Here is a 14,285-nt window from a genome sequence, read left to right on the forward strand (position 1 = left end):
TTTCTGAGCCCCCAGCCCCATTTTTCAGCCCCCAGACCCCCTCCAATCCCTGTCCCGAAGCCCCCAGCCCCATTTCTGAGCCCCCAGACCCCATTTTATCCCCATTTCTGAAGCCCCCAGACCCCATTTTAAAGCCCCCAGACCCCATTTTAAAGCCCCCAGACCCCATTTTATCCCCATTTCCGAAGCCCCCAGCCCCATTTCCGAGCCCCCAGCCCCATTTCCGAAGCCCCCAGCCCCATTTCCCACAGGGATGAGCGGGCTGCGGCTGCTGGGCATCCAGCACGACGCCGTGGTTTTCCTGCTGGAGCAGCTGCCGGGCGCCGGGAGCTGCTCCCGGTACCGGTTCCGGTACCACCCGCCCCGGCGGGACCCCCCGGCCCCCGCCCCGCCCCGGAACCCCTCGGGGTGCGCCCGCGCCGAGCTCTACCTCCGGTAACTGGGGGGACTGGGAGGGACTGGTTTATACTGGGATGAACTGGGAGGGACTGGGGAGGAACTGGGAGGGGATTGGGATAAACTGGGATGGACTGGGAGGGACTGGTTTATACTGGGATGAACTGGGAGGGACTGGGAGAGGAATTGGGGGGGACTGGGATAAACTGGGATGGACTGGGGGGAAACTGGGAGGGGTGAAAAGGGGGTTTGGGGTCACTGTTTTATACTGGGAGGGACTGGGAGGGGATTTGGGGGGAACTGGGATAAACTGGGGGGGAGGGTCACCCACTGATTCAGGCGGAGGGGAACCCAAGGGTGGGGTGGAGGCAGCACCCAAGGGTGGGGTGGGAGTCACCCAAGGGTGGTGGTGGCACCCAAGGGTGGGGGTGGCACCCTTGGGTGGGGGCGGGCAGGGCTCCCTGAGGGCGGTCGGGGCGGCACCCTTGGGTGGGGGCGGCACCCAAGGGTGGGGCGGCACCCAAGGGTGGGGGTGGAGGAGGAGTCCCTGAGGGCGATGGGTGCAGCACCCAAGGGTGGGGTGGGAGTCACCCAAGGGTGGGGTGGGGGTGGCACCCAAGGGTGGGGGTGGCACCCAAGGGTGGGGCGGCACCCAAGGGTGGGGGCGGGGCAGGGCTCCCTGAGGGCGGTCGGGGCGGCACCCTTGGGTGGGGCAGCACCCTTGGGTGGGGGCAGCACCATTGGGTGGGGCAGCACCATTGAGTGGGGGTGGCACCCTTGGGTGGGGCGGCACCCTTGGGTGGGGCAGCACCCTTGGGTGGCACCCTTGGGTGGGGGTGGCACCCTTGGGTGGGGCGGCACCCTTGGGTGCGCTCCGACGCCGCGCCGGCCCGCAGGAAGTGCACCTTCGACATGTTCAGCTTCCTGGCGTCGCAGCACCGCGCGCTGCCCCGGGGGCCGCCCCCCCGCGAGGACGAGGAGGACGAGGCGCAGCTCAAGCCCACCCGGTCAGGAGACCCCCCCCAAAAAAAATATCACAAAAAATTGGGGGAACCAAAAAAAAATCCCGAAAAAATTTGGGGGGGAACCAAAAAAAAATCCCGAAAAAATTTGGGGGGGAACCCCAAAAAAATCCCGAAAAAATTTGGGGGGGACCAAAAAAAAATCCCGAAAAAATTTGGGGGGACCAAAAAAAAAAATCTCAAAAAAATTTGGGGGGAAACCAAAAAAAAAATCCCGAAAAAATTGGGGGGAAACCAAAAAAAAATCCCGAAAAAATTTGGGGGAAACCAAAAAAAAATCCCGAAAAAATTAGGGGGGGAAACAAAAAAAAAAATCCCAAAAAATTTGGGGGAAACCAAAAAAAAATCCCGAAAAAATTGGGGGGGAAGCAAAAAAAAAAATCCCAAAAAAATTGGGGGATCCCCACCCTAAAAATAAAAATCCCAATAAATTTGGGGGGGGAACTCAAAAAAAAATCCCGAAAAATTTGGGGGGGAACCCCAAAAATATCCCAAAAAAATTTGGGGGGGAAGCCAAAAAAAAATCCCGAAAAAATTTGGGGGGGAAGCCAAAAAAAAATCCCGAAAAAATTTGGGGGGAAACAAAAAAAAATCCCAAAAAAATCTCCCCACCCAAGAAAAAAAATACAAAAAAAAAACCCAAAAAATTTGGGGGGGGAAACCCAAAAATAAAAATCCCAAAAAAATTCGGGGGGGGAACCCAAAAAAAAAAAATCCCAAAAAATTTGGGGGGGAACCCCAAAAAAAAAAATCCCAAAAAAATTTGGGGGGGAACTCCACTTGGAAAAAAAAAATTAAAAAAAAAAAAAAATCAAAAAAAAAAAACCAAAAACCCAAAAAACCCAAAAAACAAAAACAAACAAAAAAAACTATAAAAAAAAATTCCTCAAAAAACACCCCCCCAAAAAACTCCAAAAATAATCCAAAAAATCCCCCAAAAAACAAACAAAAAAATTAAAAATCAAAAAAAGGCCCCAAAAAACCCCAAATATAACCGAAAAATAACCCAAAAAAACCCCGAAAAATAATCCAAAAAACCCCCCCAAAAATACCCCCCAAAAATAACCCAAAATAATCCCCAAAATATAACCAAAAAAGAACGCCCAAAAATAACCCAAAATAATTCCCAAAATACCCCCCAAAAAAACCCAAAAACCCAAAAATACCCCCAAAATCCCCCCAAAAAAAACCCCAAAAAAAGCCCCCCAAAAAAATTAAATCCCCCCCAAAAAAAAACCCAAAATACCCCAAAACCCTCCCAAAAAAAAACTCAAAAAAAACAAATAAAATAAACCCAAAAAAACCCCATTCCCCCCATCCCCCAGACCCAAATTTTGGGAGACCCCCACCCGAAAAAAAAACCAAAAAAATTTGTAGGTGACCCCACCCCCAAAAAAAAACCAAAACAAAACAAAACAAAAATCCCAAAAAAACCCCCAAAAAAACCCCCAAAAAACCCCCCAAAAAACCAAAAACAAACCAAAAAACCCCAAAAATAACCCCAAAAAAAACAACCTAAAAAACCCCCAAAAAACTTAAAAAAATCCCACAAACAATCCCAAAACAAAACAAAACAAAAAAAAAATCCCCCAAAAAGTCCCAAAAAAAGGCAAAAAAAGTCCCCAAAAAAAGCCCCAAAAAAACTAAAAAAAAAAATATTCCCAAAAAAAACCAAAAAATCCCAAAAAAACCCCAAAAATCCCAAAAAACCTCCAAAAAAACCCCCAAAAAATCCCAAAAAACCACCAAAAAAAACCCACAAAAAACCAAAAAAAACCCAAAAAAGAACCTCGGGGACACCCCAAAATTTTTGGGGCAAATTTCTGGGATTTTGGGGCAGATTTTGGGGATTTTTCGGGCTGTTTTTAGGGGATTTTGGGGGGGGATTTTTGGGATTTTGGGGCGGATTTTGGGGATTTTGGGGCAGATTTGGGAAGGGATTTTGGGGATTTTTGGGATTTTTGGGGTGGATTTGGGGGATTTTTGGGTGGATTTTTGGGAATTTGGGGGAGATTTTTGGGGCGGATTTTGGGATTTTCGGGGCGGATTTTGGGGTGGGATTTTTGGAATTTTGTGGCGGCTCGTTGGGATTTTTGGGTGGGTTTTTGGGAATTTTGGGCCAGATTTTGGGGCTTTTGGGGCGGATTTTGGGGTGTTTTTTTGGGATTTTTGGGGCGGATTTTGGGTTGGATTTTTGGGGGTGTTTTTGGGGCGGATTTTAGGGATTTTGGGTGGATTTTTGGGGATTTTTGGGACAGATTTTCGGGATTTTGGGGATTTTGGGATCTGGGATTTTTTCGGGGGGGGTTTCGGGGGTCCCCCCGGTTTTTGGGGTGCCCCTGACGCCCCCCCAGCCTTTGGGATTTTGGGGCAGATTTGGGAAGGGATTTTGGGATTTTTGGGATTTTTGGGGTGGATTTGGGGGATTTTTGGGTGGATTTTTGGGAATTTTGGGCCAGATTTTGGGGGTTTTGGGACGGATTTTGGGGTGGTTTTTGAGGATTTTTGGGGCGGATTTTGGGGGGGATTTTTGGGATTTTGGGGCGGATTTTGGGGATTTTGGGGCAGATTTTGGGGGGGATTTTTGGGATTTTGGGGCGGATTTTGGGTATTTTTGGGCGGATTTTGGGACGGTTTTCAGGATTTTGGGGTTTTTGGGATCTGGGATTTTTTTGGGGGGTGTTTTGGGGGTCCCCCCGTTTTTGGGGTGCCCCTGACGCCCCCCCAGCCTTTGGCATTTTGGGGCGGATTTTTGGGATTTTGGGGCAGATTCTGGGGGGGATTTTTGGGAATTTTGGGCGGATTTTGGGACGGTTTTCGGGATTTTGGGGTTTTTGGGATCTGGGATTTTTTCGGGGGGGGTTTCGGGGGTCCCCCCGTTTTTGGGGTGCCCCTGACGCCCCCCCAGCCTTTGGCATTTTGGGGCGGATTTTTGGGATTTTGGGGCAGATTCTGGGGGGGATTTTTGGGAATTTTGGGCGGATTTTGGGACGGTTTTCGGGATTTTGGGGTTTTTGGGATCTGGGATTTTTTCGGGGGGGGGTTCGGGGGTCCCCCCGTTTTTGGGGTGCCCCTGACGCCCCCCCAGCCGCGCCACCAGCCTGGAGCTGCCCATGGCCATGCGCTTCCGGCACCTCAAGAGAACGGCCAAGGAGGCGGTCGGGGTCTATCGGTGAGGGCACAGCTGGCACAGCTGGAACACCCGGGCACACCTGGGCACACCTGGGCACACCTGGGGGCACCTGGGGACACCTGGGATCCGTAAAACGTCGTTTCGGGATGAAAAAACGACGTTCTGGGTCCAAAAAATGGTGGGGAACTGGGGTTTGGGGTCACCTGAAGGTCTTGAGATGTTCGGTGGGGCCAGTCTGGGCACACCTGGGCACACCTGGGCACACCCGGGCACACCTGGGCACACCTGGGGGCACCTGGGATCCATAAAACGTCGTTTCGGGGTGAAGAAACGACGTTCTGGGCGCAAAAAACGGTGGGGAACTGGGATTTGGGGTCACCTGAAGGTCTTGAGATGTTCAGTGGAGGCATCTTGGGGTCACCTGGGCACACCTGGGCACACCTGGGCACACCTGGGGACACCTGGGGACACCTGGGGACACCCGGGCACACCTGGGATCCGTAAAACGTCGTTTCGGGGCGAAAAAACCAAATTCTGGGGCCAAAAAACGGTGGGGAACTGGGATTTGGGGTCACCTGAAGGTCTTGAGATGTTGGGTGGAGTCACTCTGGGGGCACCTGGGGACACCCGGGCTGGATTTTGGGGGGATTTTGGGTGTTTGGTGGGAATTTTGGGAGGATTTTGAGGAATTGGGGGGGATTTTGGGAGGAATTTGGAGGATTTGGGGGTATTTTGAGGGATTTGGGGGAATTTGGGGGGATTTTGAGAGAATTTTGTGAGGATTTTGGGTGGATTTTGGGAAATGTTGGGAAATTTTTGGGGATTGGGGGGATTTTGGGGCTATTTGGGAGGATTTTGGGGGAATTTTGAGAATTTTGGTGGAATTTTGGGGAATTTGGGAGGATTTGAAGGGATTTTGGGGGGTTTGGGGGGAATTTTTGGGGGATTTGGGGAATTTTTGGGGATTTTGAGGAATTTGGGGGAACTTCAGGGGTTTTGGGGGGATTTTGGAAGGATTTGGGAGATTTTGGGGGATTTGAGTAGATTTTTGCGGGTATTTTGGGAAATTTTGGGGAATTTTTTAGGATTGGGCGGATTTGGGGGGATTTTGAGAATTTTTGGGGAATTTTGAGGGATTTGGTGGGATTTTGGGGGGATTTGAAGGGATTTGGGGAGGATTTTGGGGGGATTTAGAGAATTTTGGGGAATTTGGGAGGATTTGAAGGGATTTTGGGGGAATTTGGGGAATTTTGGGGAATTTTGGGGGATTTTGGGGGGATTTGAAGGGATTTGGGGGGTTTGGGAGGATTTTGAGAATTTTTGGGGATTTGGGGGGATTTTGAGTGGATTTTGCGGGTATTTTGGGAAATTTTGGGGAATTTTTGGGGATTTTGGGGAATTTGGGGGTATTTTGGGCTTCCTGGGGTGGATTTTTTTGGGTGAAATTTGGGTTTCCTGGGTGGGTTTTTTGCATTCCTGAGCGGATTTTGGGGGGGATTTTGGGGATTTTGGGGTTCCCCAAATTTGGGGTGACCCTGACCCCCCCAAATCCAGCTCGGCCATCCACGGGCGGGGCCTGTTCTGCAAGAGGAACATCGAGGCCGGGGAGATGGTGATCGAATATTCCGGAATCGTCGTGCGCTCCGTGCTCACCGACAAGCGGGAGAAGTTCTACGACAGCAAGGTGGGCACCCCCAAAAAATGGGGAAGAAACCCCAAAAATGGGAAAGAAACCCCAAAAATGAGAAATCCGCAAAAAAAAGCCCCAAAAAATGGCAAAGAAACCCCAAAAACGGCAAAGAAACCCCAAAAAACGGCAGAGAAACCCCAAAAATGAGAAATCCTCAAAAAAAAGCCCCAAAAACCCCCAAAAAACGGCAAAGAAACCCCAAAAAACCCAAAAAAATGGCAAAGAAACCCCAAAAATGAGAAATCCGCAAAAAAAAGCCCCAAAAACCCCCAAAAATGGCCAAGAAAGCTCCAGAAACCAGCAAAGAAACCCCAAAAATGAGAAATCCTCAAAAAAGCCCCAAAAAACAGCAAAGAAACCCCAAAAAAGGCAAAGAAACCCCAAAAATGAGAAATCCTCAAAAAAGCCACAAAAAACGGCAAAGAAACCCCAAAAAAACACCCCAAAAATGAGAAGAACGCCTCAAAAAACCCCAAAAAATGCCAAAGAAACCCAAAAAATGAGAAATCCTCAAAAAAGCCCCAAAAAAGGCAAAGAAACCCCAAAAAATGCCAAAGAAACCCCAAAAAAACAAAAAAAAATGGCAAAGAAACCAAAAAAATGAGAAATCCTCAAAAAAGCCCCAAAAACCAGCAAAAAAACCCCAAAAAACGGCAAAGAAACCCCAAAAAACCCAAAAAAATGGCAAAGAAAGCCCCAAAAAAGGCAAAGAAACACCAAAAAAAACCCCAAAAATGAGAACGCCTCAAAAAAACCCAAAAAACGGCAAAGAAACCCCAAAAAACCCAAAAAATGGCAAAGAAACCCCAAAAATGGAGAACTCCTCAAAAAAACCCAAAAATGGCAAAAAAAAAAAAAGAGGAGAACTCCTCAAAAATTCCAAAAACGGCAAAGAAACCCCAAAAAATGAGGCAAAGGCCCCAAAAAATGGAGGGGGAACAAATTAGGAGGAAAAAGCCAAAAAATTGGGGGGGGGAAATTTGAAAAATTGGGTAGAAAAGTCTAAAAATTGGGATGAAAAGTCCAAAAATTGGGATGAAAAGTCCAAAAATTGGGAAGAAAAGTCCAAAAACTGGGAAGAAAAGTCCAAAAATTGGAGAAGTCCAAAAATTGGAGAAGTCCAAAAATTGGGAAGAAAAGTCCAAAAATTGGAAAATTCCGAAAGTTTTGGGGGGATAAATCAAAAATTGGTGAGGATGCCCCAAAAACGGGGGGAAATCCTAAAAAATTGGGGTGGAGGCGCCAAAAACGGGGAGAAATCCCCCCAAAAAATGGGAGGGAAATGGGAAAATTGGGGAAAAGCGGAAAAAACGAGGAAAAAACACCAAAAAATGGGAAAGGCAAAAAATTGGGGGGACCACGGCCAAGCCTGGATGAGGTCACCAACCCTTGATGATGTCACCATTGACCACGCCCAGCCCTTGATGATGTCACCAACTTTGACCACACCCAACCATTGACCACGCCCAACCCTTGATGATGTCACCATTGACCACGCCCAACCCTTGATGATGTCACCAATGCTTGACCTCACCCAACCCTTGACCTCACCTTGATGACATCACCCAACCATTGACCACGCCCAAGCCTTGATGTTCTCACCAAATCTTGATGACCTCACCCAACCCTCGATGACCTCACCCAACCATTGACCTCACCCAACCATTGACCACACCCAACCATTGACCCCACCCAACCATTGACCACACCCAACCATTGACCCCACCCAACCATTGATCTCACCCAACCATTGACCACAACCAATCTTTGACCACACCCAATCCTTGATGTCACCAACCCTTGATGATGTCACCAACCCTTGACCACACCCACCCCTTGATGATGTCACCATTGACCTCACCCAACCCTCGGCCACGCCCAACCCTTGATCACCCCATTGACCACACCCAACCCGTGATGACCTCACCCAACCATTGACCTCACCCAACCATTGACCCCACCCAACCATTGACCGCACCCAATCTTTGACCCCACCCAACCATTGACCTCACCCATTGACCTCACCCAACCATTGACCCCACCCAACCATTGACCCCACCCAACCATTGACCACACCCAACCACTGACCCCACCCAACCATTGACCCCACCCAACCATTGACCCCACCCAACCATTGACCTCACCCAACCATTTACCTCACCCAACCATTGACCCCACCCAACCATTGACCCCACCCAACCATTGACCCCACCCAACCATTGACCCCACCCAACCATTGACCACACCCAACCATTGACCCCACCCAACCATTGACCTCACCCAACCATTGACCTCACCTTGATGACATCACCCAACCATTGACCACGCCCAAGCCTTGATGATGTCACCAACTTTGACCACGCCCAACCCTTGACCACACCTTGATGTCACCAACCCTTGGTGATGTCACCAACCCTTGACCACGCCCACCCCTTGATGATGTCACCATTGACCCCACCCAACCATTGACCCCACCCAACCCATGATGACCTCACCCAACCATTGACCTCACCCAACCATTGACCTCACCCAACCCTTGACCACACCCAACCCTTGACCCCACCCAACCATTGACCCCACCCAACCATTGACCACACCCAACCATTGACCCCACCCAACCATTGATCTCACCCAACCATTGACCACAACCAATCTTTGACCACACCCAATCCTTGATGTCACCAACCCTTGATGATGTCACCAACCCTTGACCACGCCCACCCCTTGATGATGTCACCATTGACCTCACCCAACCCTCGGCCACGCTCAACCCTTGATCACCCCAATGACCACACCCAATCTTTGACCACACCCAATCCTTGATGTCACCAACCCTTGATGATGTCACCAACCTTTGACCATGCCCAACCTTTGACACCATTGACCACATCCAATCTTTGACCTCACCCAACTCTTGACCACACCCAGCCCTTGACCACGCCCAACCCTCGATGAGGTCACCAATCATTGACCCCACCCAACCATTGACCCCGCCCAAACCCTTGACGCCGCCCAACCCTTGATGACCTCACCCAACCCTTGACCACACCTTGATGTCACCAACCCTTCCTGATGCCACCAACCCTTGACCACGCCCACCCCTTGATGATGTCACCATTGACCACACTCAACCCTCCATGACCTCTCCCAACCTTTGACCACACCATGATGACCTCACCCAACCCTTGACCATGCCCAACCCTTGAGATGTCACCAACCCTTGATGACCTCACCCAACCCTTGACCTCACCCACCCCTTGACCACACCATGATGACCTCTCCCAACCTTTGACCACGCCATGATGACCTCACCCAACCATTGACCTCACCCACCCCTTGACCACACCATGATGACCTCACCCAACCATTGACCTCACCCACCCCTTGACCACACCATGATGACCTCTCCCAACCTTTGACCACACCATGATGACCTCACCCAACCCTTGACCATGCCCAACCCTTGAGATGTCACCAACCCTTGATGACCTCACCCAACCATTGACCTCACCTACCCTTGACCACACCATGATGACCTCACCCAACCATTGACCATGCCCAACCCTTGATGACCTCACCCAACCCTTGACCACACCCAACCATTGACCTCACCCACCCCTTGACCACGCCATGATGACCTCACCCAACCATTGACCTCACCCACCCCTTGACCACACCATGATGACCTCACCCAACCATTGACCATGCCCAACCCTTGATGACCTCACCCAACCCTTGACCACACCCAACCATTGACCTCACCCACCCCTTGACCACACCATGATGACCTCACCCAACCATTGACCACACCCAACCCTTGATGACCTCACCCAACCCTTGACCTCACCCACCCATCGACCACACCATGATGACCTCACCCAACCCTTGACCATGCCCAACCCTTGAGATGTCACCAACCCTTGATGACCTCACCCAACCCTTGACCACACCCAACCCTTGATGATGTCACCATTGACCACACCCAACCATTGACCACGCCCAACCATTGATCACCCCATTGACCACACCCAACCCTCGACCACACCATGATGACCTCACCCAACCCTTGACCTCACCCACCCCTTGACCACACCATGATGACCTCACCCAACCCTTGACCTCACCCACCCCTTGACCACACCATGATGACCTCATCCAACCATTGACCACACCATGATGACCTCACCCAACCATTGACCACACCATGATGACCTCACCCAACCCTTGACCACACCATGATGACCTCACCCAACCCTTGACCACACCATGATGACCTCACCCAACCGTTGACCATGCCCAACCCTTGAGATGTCACCACACCATGATGACCTCACCCAACCATTCACCATGCCCAACCCTTGAGATGTCACCAACCCTTGATGACCTCACCCAACCCTTGACCACACCCAACCCTTGATGATGTCACCATTGACCACACCCAACCATTGACCTCACCCAACCATTGATCACCCCATTGACCACACCCAACCCTTGATGATGTCACCATTGACCACACCCAACCATTGATCACCCCATTGACCTCACCCAACCCTCGACCACACCATGATGACCTCACCCAACCATTGACCATGCCCAACCCTTGAGATGTCACCACACCATGATGACCTCACCCAACCCTTGACCTCACCCACCCCTTGGCCACCCCACCAGGGCATCGGCTGCTACATGTTCCGCATCGACGAGGCCGAGGTGGTGGACGCCACCATGCACGGCAGCGCCGCGCGCTTCATCAACCACTCGTGCGAGCCCAACTGCTACTCGCGCGTCATCCACGTCGAGGGCCACAAGCGCATCGTCATCTTCGCGCTACGCCGCATCCTGCGCGGCGAGGAGCTCACCTACGACTACAAGTTCCCCATCGAGGAGCCGGCGGCCAAGCTGCCCTGCAACTGCGGCGCCAGGAGATGCCGGCGTTTCCTCAACTGAGGTTCTGCAGAACCTCCAGAACGTTCTCGAGAACCTTCTCGAGAACCTCCAGAACCACCTCAAGAACATTCTGGAGAACCTTCTCGAGAACCTCCAGAACCACCTCCAGAATCACCTCCAGAACGTTCTGGAGAACCTTCTCGAGAACCTTCTCAAGAACCTCCAGAACATTCTCAAGAACCTTCCCCAGAACCTCCTTGAGAACCTTCTCAAGAACCTTCTCGAGAACCTCCAGAACCACCTCCAGAATCACCTCAAGAACGTTCTGGAGAACCTTCTCAAGAACCTCCATAATCACCTCCAGAACGTTCTCAAGAACCTTCCCCAGAACCTCCTCAAGAACCTTCTCGAGAACCTTGTCTAAAACCTTCTCCCGAAGGTTCTCGAGAAGGTTCTTGAGAATGTTCTGGAGGTCTCGAGGAGGTTCTGGTCGCCGCATCCTGCGCGGCGAGGAGCTCACCTACGACTACAAGTTCCCCATCGAGGAGCCGGCGGCCAAGCTGCCCTGCAACTGCGGCGCCAGGAGATGCCGGCGTTTCCTCAACTGAGCTTCTCCAGAACCACCAGAACGTTCTCAAGAACCTTCTCGAGAACCTCCAGAACCACCTCCAGAAACACCTCAAGAACATTCTGGATAACCTTTTCAAGAACCTCCAGAACCACCTCCAGAATCACCTCGAGAAAGTTCTCCAGAACGTTCTGGAGAACCTTCTCGAGAACCTCCAGAATCACCTCCAGAACGTTCTCCAGAACCTCCTCATGAACCTTCTCGAGAACCTTCTCAAGAACCTTCTCAAGAACCTTCTTGAGAACCTCCAGAATCACCTCCAGAATGTTCTCAAGAACCTCCTCGAGAACCTTCTGGAGAACCTTCTAAAGAACCTCCAGAATCACCTCCAGAATGTTCTCCAGAACCTCCTCACGAACCTCCTCAAGAACCTCCTCGAGAAGGTTCTTGAGAAAATTCTGGAGGTCTCGAGGAGGTTCTCGAGAAGGTTCTGGATTGGTACTCGAGAAGGTTCTGGAGAAGGTTCTCGAGGTGGTTCTGGAGGACGTTCTGGAAAAGGTTCTCAACAGCGTTCTCGAGAAGGTTCTGGAGAAGGTTCTGGTGGTCATCGGTCCATTGGGTGCTCCTGGAAGTTCTTGAGATGCCTCCAGACAATGGAAGGTCCCAAAACTCAGAGGAACAAAATTTTGGGTGCCACCAGAAGCTCTTGAGATGCCTCCAGCCATGGGAAGGTCCCAAAAATCAGGGGAACGAAATTTTGGGTGCTCCTGAAAGTTCTTGAGATGCCTCCAACCAACGAGAAGGTCCCAAAAATCAGAGGAACAAAATTTTGGGTGCCACCAGAAGCTCTTGAGATGCCTCCAACCAATGAGAAGAGACCTTGGGGGTCTCCCAGGCCTGGAGACCCCCCGATGGACCCCTCCCCCCTCCCCCACCCCAAAATGGCTCCTGCCCCTCCCCCCGCGGCGTTTTTGGGGCGTTTTTGGGATTTTTCCGGGTTTTTGTATTTTAATTTAACGGCGGCGCCAGCCCCGCCCACAATAAAAGCGACCAATGGGAGGCGGCGGCTGCGGATTTTGGAAATGGCGGGAAAAATGAGGGGAATGGCGGGAAATGGGAGGGAAAATGGCGGGAAAAATGAGAGGAAATGGCGGGAAAATGAGGGGAAATGGCGGGAAAAATGAGGGGGAAATGGCGGGAAATGGGAGTAGAAATGGCGGGAAATGGGAGGGGAAATGGTGGGAAAATGAGGGGAAATGGCGGGAAAAATGAGAGGAAATGGCGGGAAAATTAGAGGAAATGGCGGGAAAATGAGAGGAAATGGCGGGAAAAATGTGGGAAATGGCGGGAAAAATGAGGGGAAAATGGCGGGAAAATGAGGGGAAAATGGCGGGAAATGGGAGGGGAAATGGTGGGAAAATGAGGGGAAATGGCGGGAAAAATGAGAGGAAATGGCGGGAAAAATGAGAGGAAATGGCGGGAAAATTAGAGGAAATGGCGGGAAAAATGAGGGGGAATGGGAAAAGTGAGAGAAAAGGGGGGAAATGAGGAATTTCCCCCAAATTTTCCCAAATCCCTCCAAAAGTCTCCCCCAGATTTTCCCACCATTCCCAAATTCACCCAAAATTCCCCAAATGCCCAAAATTCCGGCAATTCCCCCCAAATTTCCGCCAAACGGCCCCAAATCCCCATCAGTCCTTCCCCCAGCCAATCAGGAATGCCTAAATACCCCCAAAATCCCCTTCAGCCAATCAGGAACGTCCTAAAATTCCCCCCAAGCCCCACCCCAAATAATTCAGGGCGGCCTCCAAAATTCTCCCCAAAATCTCCCTCAGCCAATCAAGATCCCCCTAAAATCCCCCCTAAAAAAAAACCAAATTCCCTCCAAAATTCCCCCAAAAATCCCCCAAAATCCCCTCCAAAATTCCCACAAAATTTCCCCCAACCAATCAGGACCACCCCAAAATTCCCCCCTCTCCAAAAATCTCCTTCCAACCAATCAGGACCCCCTCCAAAATTTTCTCCCCTCTCAGCCAATCAGAATCCCCTAAAATTCCCCCCCCCCCCCCCCCCCAATCCCCTCTCAACCAATCAGGAACCGCCAAAATCCAGTTTCAGCCAATCAGGAACCCCCAAAATCCCCCCCACCAACCAATCAGGACCCCCCCAAATTTTCTCCCCCCTCCCCAAATCCCCTCTCAGCCAATTAGGACCCCCCCAAATTCCCCTCCTACCAATCAGAATCCCCAAAATCCCCCCAAAATCCCCTCTCAGCCAATCACGACGCCCCAAAATCCCCTCAGCCAATCAGAACCCCCCAAACCCCCCCAAAAATCCCCTCTCAGCCAATCGTGACCCCCCAAAATTCCCCCCCAATCAATCAATACCTCCCAAAATCCCCTCTCAGCCAATCAGAACCCCCCAAAATTCCCCTCCAACCAATCTGAACCCCCCAAAATCCCCTCTCAGCCAATCACGACCCCCGAAAATCCCCCCAAAATCCCCTCTCAGCCAATTGTGACCCCCCAAAACCCGATTTCAGCCAATCACCACCCCCAAAACCCCCCAAAATTCCCCTCCAACCTATCA

General features: G+C 51.0%; 1 protein-coding gene across 1 annotated transcript in view; it reads left to right on the plus strand.

The window, feature by feature from the left end:
- Positions 1 to 12,755, plus strand: part of KMT2B (lysine methyltransferase 2B) — a 74,781-nt gene extending 62,026 nt beyond the window's left edge. The window contains exons 34-38 of the mRNA XM_085564554.1: positions 252 to 435; positions 1,293 to 1,403; positions 4,507 to 4,590; positions 6,106 to 6,235; positions 10,913 to 12,755. Of these exons, the coding sequence (XP_085420680.1) occupies positions 252 to 435; positions 1,293 to 1,403; positions 4,507 to 4,590; positions 6,106 to 6,235; positions 10,913 to 11,188 (785 nt within the window). The 3' untranslated portion in view covers positions 11,189 to 12,755. The remainder of the gene's footprint in view (positions 1 to 251; positions 436 to 1,292; positions 1,404 to 4,506; positions 4,591 to 6,105; positions 6,236 to 10,912) is intronic.
- Positions 12,756 to 14,285: the final 1,530 nt, after the last annotated feature.

This window comes from Lonchura striata, chromosome 33, assembly GCF_050655825.1.
Source record: "Lonchura striata isolate lonStrDom1 chromosome 33, ASM5065582v1, whole genome shotgun sequence".
NCBI lineage: Eukaryota > Metazoa > Chordata > Aves > Passeriformes > Estrildidae > Lonchura > Lonchura striata.